Source organism: Phocoena phocoena, chromosome 3, assembly GCF_963924675.1.
Source record: "Phocoena phocoena chromosome 3, mPhoPho1.1, whole genome shotgun sequence".
Taxonomy (NCBI): Eukaryota; Metazoa; Chordata; class Mammalia; order Artiodactyla; family Phocoenidae; genus Phocoena; species Phocoena phocoena.
In genome coordinates this window covers 11,838,282-11,850,427 of record NC_089221.1, presented here as the reverse complement: position 1 = coordinate 11,850,427, position 12,146 = coordinate 11,838,282, and the positions used below count along the sequence as shown (strand labels likewise).

The following is a 12,146-nucleotide window of genomic DNA, read 5'->3' as shown; positions in this document are numbered from 1 at the left end:
TTTGCCATGTTGTTGGTTTGTTGCTGGATCCCTGGCTCCCCTGGTTGCCCACCATGTCTTCAAGCTGCTGAAGACATTTAGTACAAACCCAGAAAGATCACTCTGAGAAAAGCCTTTATTCCTCCCTGACGAGAGTGTGGAAAACAAAGAACAGGACATTTACCTGGTTTTAGCCACGGTTGAAAAGAGATTTAAATTTACTTCTTTTTGATGTTTATGGAATGTATACTTTGTGTCAAGACCCGTGTGTTCTTTTTTTTAGGGAAATGGCAAAAAAGTAGGTAGATCGTTTATTTTTTTTAAACCTTAACCTTGCCCTGCATCCTCACCCCCAAGCCCAACTAATTTGTCTCCCTTCAGTTTTGGAAAAAAGAACACAAATCGCACATGTCTAGCGATTGCCTTTCAATCACTTGGAAATCCCCAACTTTTTCCTCTTTACTTTTTCTTAAGTCTTTTGTATCTTAAAAAATTCTCCTTTGACTCTAACTTCCCCTCTTTCTACCAGTAACCACATTTCTTTCCTTTATAGTCAAGTTTCTGGAAGGAATAGTTTATATTCAGTACCTTTATTATTTTTTAAAATTTATTTTTATTGAGGTAACATTGGTTTATAACATTATATAGGTCTCATGTATAGGACTTCCCTGGCGGTCCAGTGGTTAAGACTCCATGCTTCCAATGCAGGCGGTGCAGGTTCGATCCCTAGTCCAGTAACTAAGATCCCACATGCCATGTGGTGTGGCCAAAAAAAAAAAAAAAAGTGGAGATATTCATTCCATGAATGATTTCTCTTTTACCAATCATTCTTTTCTCAAGTCTGAATCCATTTGTTTTCTGTCCAACCAATGGAATTATTCTAACAAGGATTATTCTGTTACCTACTGATGCATAACAAACCGTAAGAGAGCTAATGGCTTAACTATCTGTTATCAATTATCTATTATCTCTTAACAACTGTCTATTATCTCTCTTGATTCTGTGGGTGGCTGGGCTCAGCTGGCTGGTTCTTCTGTTTCAAGTGGCCTTGGCTGGGTTGCAGTCATCTGTTGGCTTGACTAGGTTGGAATGTCCAAGGCAGTTTGAAAGTTGATGCTGGGGTATCAGCTAGGAGATCTTCTGGGCTGTCAGCCAGAATGCCTTGGATTTTCTCCGTGCGGTCTCTCCATGGGTTTGGACTTCTCATAGCTTGGTGGCTGGGTTCTGAGGGAGCATTCCCAAGTGCAAAGGCAGAAGCTGAAGGTCTCTTAAGGACTAGCCTAGGACGTTTTACAGTCTCACTTCTTCTCACATCCTTTTGGTGAAAACTTGTCACAGGGCCAGCCAGATTCAAGAGGAGGGGATATAGAGTCCATTTCTTGATAGGTTAGTGGTACAACCACATTGCAGAAGAGCTGTGAGGGTGCTGCAGTCATCTTGTAAACACAATTACAGGAAAGATCTGGTCCATATTGTCTATTGTGCTATATTGAGAACCAGTATCTGTATCTGTCTCTGCAATGCAATTTCACCTTTGGCTCCAGATCCACATTCCCAGTGGTCGGTCTGTCCCAAGCTCTGGGAAATGTGGCCACAATCCACCTGCCTGGCCTTCCTGTCTTCAGGTTTGCATCACTCCAGTCCACTTTTTTTTTTTTTTAAGATTTAATTTTCTTTATTTTTGGCCGCGTTGGGTCTTCGTTGCTGCACGTGGGCTTTTTCTAGTTGCGGTGAGCAGGGGTTACTCTTCGTTGCGGTGCGTGGGCTTCTCCTTGCTGTGGCTTCTCTTGTTGCAGAGCACGGGCTCTAGGCGTGTGGGCTTCAGTAGTTGCGGTGCGTGAGCTCAGTAGTTGTGGCTTGTGGGCTCTAGAGTGCAGGCTCAGTAGTTGTGGCGCACGGGCTTAGTTGCTCCGTGGCATGTGGGATCTTCCCGGACCAGCGCTTGAACCCGTGTCCCCTGCATTGGCAGGCAGATTCTTATCCACTGTGCCACCAGGGAAGTCCCTCCAATCCACTTTAAAAAAATTTATTTTTATTTTTATTTTTGCGGTACGTGGGCCTCTCACTTTTGTGGCCTCTCCCGTTGCGGAGCACAGGCTCTGGACACGCAAGCTCAGCAGCCATGGCTCACAGGCGCAGCCGCTCTGCGGCATGTGGGATCTTCCCGGACCGGGGCACGAACCCGTTTCCCCCGCACTGACAAGCGGACTCTCAACCACTGTGCCACCAGGGAAGCCCCCTCCAATCCACTTTTTATACTGCTTTCAGAATGACTGATGTTTTGAGGCAGCACAGACAGCTAAACATCTTTCCTGATTTGAAACTCATCAGTGACTCTCCATGGACTTCAGATAATATTTATACTTTCTAACATGGCCCATAAGATATTTTATGGTCTGACTTTTTTTCTCATTTCCTATTATGCCTTTTTCTTTTCTTTTTTTTTTTTTGGCCTCGGTGCATGGCATGTGGGATCTTAATTCCCCAACCAGGGATTGAACCTGTGCCCCCTGCAGTGGAAGCATAGAGTCTTAACCACTGGACCGCTAGGGAAGTCCCTCCTATTATGCCTTTCTAGTTATTTTCAGTTCAGCCATCCTGGCTGCCTTGTGGTTTCCAGACATGCTAAGCTTTCTTATGTCTTTTGGCCTCTGCATGTGCAGAAATGCCTCTATCCCAGGGAGTGTGGCCAACTCTCCTTCAACTCGAGCTCAAGCCACCTCTTCCTGAAACTTTTCCTGTACCTCCACCCCTCTTCAGCCCTGGGCTAGAGGGGGAATCCTCCCTTCAGCTCCTTCTCTGAAGACCCATTAATGCCCCTGCATAAATCTGATGCCCCTGTAGCAACCATAATGCCATCCTCTCATATTTACATTTTCTGCTTACATTCTGCCAACCAGGCTATGAGTTTTTTTGAGGTCACTGGGTAGTGTTTACCTCTAGAGTGCTTGTACATATTTGAGGTTCAGTAACTGTTGAATATAAGAAAGGATCCAGAGGGGCTACCTAGCAGGAGCTACTGGTTAGCATTAAAGATAATGCACTTAATTCAAAAAATGAACTAGAAGTTGAATATCCACCAATGGTAAAATGGTTGATTATGGTACATCCATATTGTTGAATATTTTGCAGCTATTATAGGAGTTGGAATGGTCTGTACTAAACTAAAAAGAAGTCTGTGATATATTATTAAGGGAAAAATGCATTAAAAATTTTTACTATATATAAATAGAAATGTGTATATATGTTTGCATATGTTTGTATGAACAGAGCACATATGGAAAGATATGCTTCAAACTGCCAATGTTGGTTACAGTGAACTTGCTTTGTTATTGTAATAAACAGTCAACAGGTAAAAAGTAAGCAATGGTATTCAGAAATTAATTTCAAAACCAGATATGAACCTGTAGACAAAAAAGAAACATAGGAGATAGTGTACAAGAATAAGTCTTACTTTAGCAGCCTAGGAAATGTTTACAAAAGTGGAGATCTTTTTGATTTTGGTGTGTGTCTGTTGAATGCTTATATATGCGTAAAATTAAGTCTGTAAAGATTTGGAACAAAATGTTAACGGTAATACTGTCTGGTTGGCAGATGATTTTTATTTCTACTTTTGGCTTATCTGTGTTATGGAATTTCAAAACAATGAGCACATCTTATTTTCATAATAGAAATAACATTATTTCTAAAAACAGAAGATAGTACATAAAAACTGGTACCATTAAGCTGTTATCTGAATACCCAAGACTTGAAAAAGCACCAGTAGTATGAAATGATTACAGAATGAATCCATTTGAGAACAGCAGTTGCCACATAACATTTTTCTTCCCTTCTTGTAGCAAAGATTGAAGGAAGAGAAGGAAGCCAAGCGGGCTCGTCTGGATGGGAGACATGACTACTTATTTGCGATTGTAGCTTCCTGTGTGGACCTCAACAAAACCGAAGTGGAGGATGCCATTCTAGAGGGGAATCAGGTGCGATGCATTTGAGTTCTCACTGACTTGATTATGGAGGGCACAGCTGGCGTTGTCCTATGGCAGAGTCTGTGCTGGGCCTTAGGGAAGGGTGTCTGTTTCAACATGCTCAGGACCCTATTCTGGCTTGGTATGGGTGGTGGCAGAATGAGCTTGGCTCTCCAGCTCTCCATGTTGAGTGGGGTATTTAGAATTGACATTCTGACAGTGATGTCTGTGTCTCTCTACATCCAGTGAAACTGGGCTCAGGCACCATTTTGGAACCTGAGGTTAGAGAACAGAATCTCGTCTCAGCTGCTGATTTATCTTATCTTTTTTTCTTTTTTCTTTTTTTTTGAGTTTATCCCGTTCTAGCCTGGGAGATTAAATGTGCCATACTTTTCTGGCTTTGGCTTTGATTTGGCAGCTGAATCTGGTTTCTTTTGTTCCTGACCTGACTTCCATCTTCTGCCCTGATATCCCTTCAAAGCCTGGGGTGTGATTTAGTTGGTGGGGAGACCAAAATACGGGAAGATACAGTTTCCTGGGCAGGGAGGAAGGCATTCCAGGAGCTGTGATGTTTCCTGAAGTTTTTTTGTTTGTTTGTTTGTTTTTTTAAACTTTTTAGGCATTAAAAAAGAAATAAAGAGAAGAAAGGAAGGAAGCCCTTTTTGTTGACAGGGATTTTGCTTTGTTATTGTAATAAACAGTCAACAGGTAAAAAGTAAGCAATGGTATTCAGAAATTAATTTCAAAACCAGATATGAACCTGTTATATTTTGATCAGATATTGCATTGTTGATAATACTTTTTAGTGATAGGCTTGTAAATGTTTGACAACCAGCTTTGGGCAAGGGGAAGGAGGAGGCACTAGTTTGAGCGTTTCCTGATTCTGTGGAGTAAATATTCCCACCATGGCTGATTCCAAACGACCAACGTGATGTTACTAAACACCGAGTTGGGAGGAGTTGTGGTCAGTTGGCTGTCCCAAGCCTGTACGAGCCGGCCGTAGCCCTCTACTGCTTTATCCCTTCCTGCAGTGCCACTTGGGTAGGGTTAATTGGGGTCAGTGGACCAATTCAGGGTGGATAACACCAAAATAGTTAAACTACAGAATGAATCAGTTAGGAGTTGAGGAAATGTCCTTTTCCTTTTTCTCCTCCTCATAGCTAACATTTATTGAATATTTACCATATGTCAGTCTCTGTGCTGATTTTTATCTATTATCCCATTTAATCTTCGTAATACCAGGAAGTAGATAAAATTATTCCCCCCAAAGGAGGCATAGAAGGAGACAAGTTCACACGGCTGATTCAGGCGTCGAGAGACAATTGGATTTGGGATAATGCAGATGGAATAACTGAATAAAAGCTCTGAACTGTAGGAATCCCAAGTCACACTCTATGCCGTATTCAGGACCCAGAAATGTCAGGACCCCGGAGGCTTAAAGACAACATCCTGTATCAGGCTTACTGAGCCAGAGGGTGGGGAGAGGGCGGGGAGAGAGTTTTTTGTTTTTTTTTTTCTTTTTTGCGGTACGCGGGCCTTTCACTGTTGTGGCCTCTCCCGTTGCGGAGCACAGGCTCCGGACGCGCAGGCTCAGCGGTCCTGGCTCACGGGCCCAGCCGCTCTGCGGCATGTGGGATCTTCCCGGACCGGGGCACGAACCCGCGTCCCCTGCATCGGCAGGCCGACTCCCAACCACTGCGCCACCAGGGAAGTCCGATACTCATCTCTATTTATATCTGCCTTTAACAGCTCAGCACTTTAGGAAATCAGCCAATATGGAGAGACAGTCTTTTTCAAATGTGTGTATGCCACAAATATTTTTATGATTAATCAACGCACTTCTGTGAATTTAGTCTTTACTGTGGTAAGATATTTAGTCTTTCATGGTTTTATTTTAAAAAGATATGATCCTTTCTATATGGTTTGCTGAAGTCCTATGCAGGTAAGAAAGATGATGGTAACTGCTGATTTAAACGTGGTTTCTGATTCAGTCATTACTTTGCCTTTCCTTTTTCCCAGATTGAAAGAATCGATCAGCTTTTTGCTAGTGGAGGTCTTCGTCACCTCATGTTTTACTATCAGGATGTGGAGGTAGCGGAAACAGGTATTTAAATTTGATGTGACATAACCCAGAAATGTGTTGTTAGATTGATCCAAGTATGGCATGAAGCAGGAGGCCACTGGGAGCACTGACCACTTTTACCTTGGTCGGGTGGGACGGGTGGGGAGTGGTGAGGTGTGGTGGGTGAAGCCCAATGGAACAGGTTCTGTTTTCACCCCAAGCAAAGCACAAATGGTGGTGGGTATGTAGCCTGGTTGTTCTAACTTTATTTGGGATATTTTGTTTTCCTTTTCAGGCTGTGCTGGCAACTGGAGAATAACAAAATAACTTACATTTTGAGACTTCCCTTCCTTACATGTTAGCGCATTCTGTGCAGTTATGTTCTAGAACTTCTTTTGGGCATCTGCTTCTTTTCTATTTCTTTTTAGCATAGGAATTGTTGCCAGTAACAGTAGTTTTTTAGTTAAATATCATATCATGTTCATTTTCTGCTGACTGTGATTCAAACGAATAATATTGAATGACAAGTTTAGCCATTTTCACTTAAGAAAAACTTGCAAATCTTCATGTGGGTTCAACTGGCATATCCCATTCTACTTTTATGTGAATTAATGCAATTTTAAAGCCAAACTAGGGACATAAACAAATATATTATGATTATATTAAAATCATATATAGGGTCAATCCCTTTATGACCTCTTGGAAGGAAAGGAAAATAGTTATCGCTCTTGGCATACAGTATGACCATGGTTTTTGTTTAAAAACTGAGGAAATTATGCACGCATAAGTGCCTGGCATTTTCCCAAAATTATCCGTTTTATGTTTTGTGGTCAGAAAGGGCACTACATTTTGAGTGAAAAAATCAGAAGACAAAAATTTTAAATTATATCCCAGATTGCAAAACATAAGCTCAGGTGAATAAGTTCGCCCATGAACGACACTGGGTGAAGCTGGCCTTTGTGTGTCAGTCTTACATTGAGTAAGAAAGATTCATGGACGTAAACACAAATGCAAGCTTGTTCTTGTTTCCCACTCTCCTTTAAACCTTTTCAGTAGGAGTAGCTTTTTTTCTGACCTTGAATTGAAATCCAGACAACCCCATGAAGTTTTCTAGATATTCTTAGATAAGAAAAGTGCCCATGGTTGTTTCCAATTACAAACACAGTCTCAATTCAGAAGCTAAAAATATCCAGTTGATCAAAACTAGTCGATCTAAAGTTAAATCTTCTCTACTCTTGGCCCTCCCCCTTCCTTCCATCCCCCAACACCCTTGCAGCAGGGGCCTCTGAAGGTCAGTGCAGTGGTGGAGGAGCCTACGGGTCTCCTTTTCTCCCTCAACTTCTCCTTCCACCCCTTGCCCAATCATGTTAATCATAGTTTCTGACTGAGTCGGGCTTGAAGCAGGGCAGAGATTACAGCTAAGAAGTAGCGGCAAAGGTTTTACTTGACTGACATCTGTCGTGAGCTGACTGGCCTGGCGTTCTCTGGGCCTTGCTCAGATGGGAAGACTGAGGCACAGAAAGATTAAGTAACTTGCTCCAGGTCACGTGGCTCGGAAGCTCAGCCAGAGATGGAAACCCCGGGAGACTGACTGCAGAGCCCACGTCACCCATCACTATGCCGTCCTACCGCTACAGCAGCCTCCTGACTCTAGCGATACTGCAGGGCCAGCTGGACCAGGACAGCAGGAGGTGGAGGTTCTGGAGTTCTGTAGTCAGAACAGGTTTTTTTTTTTTTTTCGGTACGCGGGCCTCTCACTGTTGTGGCCTCTCCCGTTGCGGAGCACAGGCTCCGGACGCTCAGGCTCAGCGGCCGTGGCTCACGGGCCCAGCCGCTCCGCGGCACGTGGGATCCTCCCGGACCGGGGCACGAACCCGTGTCCCCTGCATTGGCAGGCGGACTCCCAACCACTGCGCCACCAGGGAAGCCCCAGAACAGGTTTTTGATGTCGGCTCTGTTGGTGTGTGACTTGGCGCGGGTCACCGCTGCTCTCAGGGTTGTAAGGAGTTTTAATAATGTAGACACGGTGCGGAGCAGAGGGCCTCACACAAGATACACGCCAATAGATGCTGTCTCCTTCCTCACCCTTTCTTGCATGAATGATGACTTTTGTAGCTCCCGCAAGAAGCTGCTCTGGACCAAACTCTCTTACTCCGGTTTCTCCCGTTCCGGTTTTTGCCTGGAGCAACAGTTCTGAAATGAACTGTGGTCTGCAATCGAGCAGATCCTTTTATTTACTTTTTATTATTTATTTATTTTATTGACATATAATTGACTTAGTTTAGTTTCAGGTTTACAGTGCAGGGATTCGATATTTTTGTCCATCGTAAGATGATCACCATGATAAAGAAGATCCTTTTAGGATCCCTTTAGGCCTCAGGCTAGAGGTTGTCCAAGAGGTGGAGTTTCTAGGGCACGTGGCTGAGTCAACATATCAATATTTTAACAAGGAAACTTCATTCTAAGAGGCGACCACATGGAAATAATATTCGTAAAACTAAAATTCTTTTGCATTTATAGGGCAACTTGGCTCTCCAGGAGGAATAAATCGTATTTCTGGAAAGATTAAAAAACCTAAGGTGTTCGTGACGGAGGGAAAAGATGTTGCTCTTACTGGGGTTTGTGTATTCTTCATCAGGACCAACCCTTCCAGACCCATCACCCCTGAGAACATTCATCAGGTAAGAGGCAACAGCAATCCTTTATCCCAAATTACCAAAAATCGCATAAATTCTACCACAATATCCTTTCCCATGGAAACAAGCATCGTATTAAGTATTTAAAACTACTTTCAAAGAAATATTTTAAAAGCACTAAAAGCAAGCAATTAAGAGGACAGTTCCTTAAAATCTGTTGAGTAAGAGGACTTAATATTCAATTTATTAACAAAAATTGATATAACATTGTATCTGTGAGTGTGTGTAAAACAGTGAGGTGTTTCCTTTTAAAAACAATTCCTCTACATCATTTACTAAGTGACATATTTCTTACATTTAAAATAAGATTTATTACAGCAGATACACCCTTGAACAACACAGGTTTGAATTGTGTGGGTCCATTTATACATTGATTTTTTTTCAGTAGTAAATACTACAGTACTATATGGTCCACGGTTGAATCTGAGGATGCGAAACCAGGGATAAGAAACCGTGGATATGGAGGGCCGGCTATACGTTACACCCAGATTTTCCAACTGCTCGTAGGGTGGGAGACTGTAACCCCAGCATTACTCAAGGATCTTCTGTATAACTTTATTTTTTTTTGCAAAACAAAATGCATCTGTACAAATCTCCCCTTCCTTCAGCGGGTGCATTATTTACTTGGAACAAATAAACTGGTAAACATCTGGTATTCTACTTATTTCATACTTTTATTTTTATTTATTTTAAAATCTTTTAAAAAAATTATTTATATTTATTTATTTATTTTGGTGCATTGGGTCTTCGCTGCTGGGCGTGGGCTTTCTCCAGTTGCAGTGAGTGGGGGCTACTCTTCGTTGTGGTGCACAGGCTCTAGGCGCGTGGGCTTCAGTAGTTGTGGCTCGTGGGCTCAATAGTTGTGGTGCACGGGCTTAGTTGCTCCGCGGCATGTGAGATCTTCCTGGACCAGGGATCGAACCCATGTCCGCTGCATTGGCAGGTGGATTCTTAACCACTGTGCCACCAGGGAAGTCCCCATGCTTTTATTTTGATGATTGCAATTTAGAAGAGTATAAAGCTTATGTCTTAACTAGGTGTCAAAATAATAATTTACTGGATCGAGAGACAATATACAAACAGACCATCTACCAAAAGACTTTGACCAACAGCCCACAGCAATCTGCCCAGGAAATCAACCTCCCTTACCTGCAATAAACAACACAGGTAGCCAGACCACTGTGTCAACCTGGTAGGAAGCCAGCTAGGAAATGAATTAATAACTCCTCTAACAATTGGTCAAAATGGCCAGGACTTGATTCATGACTGCCAGCCTCAATTTTTGTCTGTACTTTCAACATACTTCCTTGGGGCCAACCAGAGAAGGCCAAATGTGCACCCTTAACCAATCACATAGGATGCCCTGCTTCTAGTGAGCCCACCTTCAGCTTCCCCAGGCCAACAACCTCCCCTCAGGGCCCACCTGAGCCTCCCTTTTCTCCACTAGGAAGCTTTCCCACTCCTCTGCCTGCTTTTGAGTCTCTGCTGAAATGCAAGTGATGGTGGCCGACTCCCTTGCTATTGCAAGGAATGAATTCTTGCTCTGAATAAACAGCCTTTGCTTTTCTCATTTGGTTGGTCTTCATTTACTCCCATAGGCTATTTGGTTAATGAACACCATCAGAAATGACTCAGTAGCTAGGTTGCAGTTGAAGGTACTTTTTACCATAAAGATTTTCCCGATTGTTTTGCAGGAGGTGAGCTTCAACATGCTTGACGCTACAGATGGGGGTTTGCTCAGCAGTGTGAGACGTCTGCTGTCGGACATCTTCATTCCTGCTCTCAGGGCCACAAGCCACGGCTGGGGTGAGCTCGAGGGCCTTCCGGAAGCCTCCAGCCTTCAGCAGGAGTTCCTGGGCTCCCTGGAAGGCTTCGTGAGCGTCCTGGTCAGTGCACAGGAGAGTTTGAAGGAGAAGGTAAGAGCAAACATGTTATTCCTTCAAAACATATCTGATGGTGAATAAATCAATATGTAAGTGTGTAATACTTAGAGGGTCTTGATTCCACTACTTGCAAATCTTGAAAATATTTTGTGGGTGTTTTTGTTGCCCCCTGAAGTGGTGGCGGTGACTAGATTTAAATTCCTATAATTTGGAGTGATGAGTGCATTAGGGGTTCCACAGAAATGTTGGCCTCAATGGAGGGTTTTACTCTGTCATGTCAGATGTTGGACTGCAAAGAGAAGGTATGAAGTGCTTCTGGTATTGCTCTGCAGCCTAGAAGGAAAGGAATTTGGAGCCAGAGTGTGGTGTATGGTGTGTGTGTGTGTGTGTGTGTGTGTGTGTGTGTGTGTGTGTGTGTGTGGTGTGTATGTGAGGGGGGTGGTTAGTGATAGGTGTGTGCTGGGGGAAGATGGGGGGGTGATGGTGGGTAGGGATGGGAGGAAGTTTTGAAGAGGAGGGAGAAGGAGAGACGAATTGACATATCTAGAGAGAGTGGGTTGGGTCCTGTAGTCCAGCCAGTGACCAAAAGGGCCTTTAAGAATCAGTTTGGCATTTGCGGGATTTAGCTTCAATAAAATTTGTGCCACCTACAGTAAACCTGTGTTAGTGATTACCTGGGGTAGACAGTGGTGGATACAAACCATGATAGATGGCAGCCCAGGGCAGGCATGAGTGGGAGATAGAGAAATGGATCCCATTAGACCAATGGCCATGTAACATTCACTGCTCTCCAGGGAATACTGAGACCTTTTGGGACCTATTGGGATATTGGCAGGGAGGGATGCTATAGGCCTTCTAAAGGATGTGGGATGGGGGAGTTGACTAAATGTTATCCAGACAGGGGCAGGATGATTCCAGCTAACATCTGAGTTCTATTTGCAATTACCTATGATGCAGGCCATCCTAAATGCAAGTTGAACCAAATTAAATAGTTGTTCTACTGAAAAGAGTAGTGTTTTCATATGGTTCCACTTCATACTGTGGTAGAGGTTTTAAAAAATGTGGGATGGAACCTCATACAGGAGAGAGGCAGTGCCACTTCATGAAGCCTGGAAGCCTCCCCTGTAAAACCAAGGAGAGGTCCAGGAGGTGTGGCAGACGGAGGGTGCAGTGTCTGTCAGGAGTGAGGAGTGGGGGGCTGAGACCTGAATTGAGAGACTCACAGGGCCAGGTGCACTCTTACCAGAAGGAAAATGTCCTCATCAAATATTGAGGTGTTTTTGGGTTATGTGTGTTTAAAAATATCCTAGGTTTCTTTGTCAAGTCACAATCCAACACACCTCTTTTCCTACCCCACTCCACCTCTCCCTCCTGAAATGAATCTGTGTATTTGCCATTGAACTTGCTAACCATATGGAATTTTTTGCATAAGGACATGAACGTCTTTTCCTCTGGTTAGTTTCCAAAAAGAATGTGATAGATTAGAAATTACCCCTCCCCCCCATCAATTTTTTTGAAGGCCCCCCACTTTCTTTGGTTTCATGAGTTGACTACTTAATTTCCA

The 12,146-nt window shown here is 43.4% G+C and overlaps 1 protein-coding gene across 1 annotated transcript in view; it reads left to right on the top strand.

Annotated features, from left to right (window-relative positions):
- The first annotated feature begins 3,543 nt into the window (after positions 1–3,543).
- Positions 3,544–12,146, top strand: part of DNAH5 (dynein axonemal heavy chain 5) — a 200,866-nt gene continuing 192,263 nt past the window's right edge. Inside the window, exons 1-5 of the mRNA XM_065873626.1 lie at positions 3,544–3,552; positions 3,819–3,953; positions 5,961–6,045; positions 8,524–8,684; positions 10,394–10,615. Of these exons, the coding sequence (XP_065729698.1) occupies positions 3,544–3,552; positions 3,819–3,953; positions 5,961–6,045; positions 8,524–8,684; positions 10,394–10,615 (612 nt within the window). The remainder of the gene's footprint in view (positions 3,553–3,818; positions 3,954–5,960; positions 6,046–8,523; positions 8,685–10,393; positions 10,616–12,146) is intronic.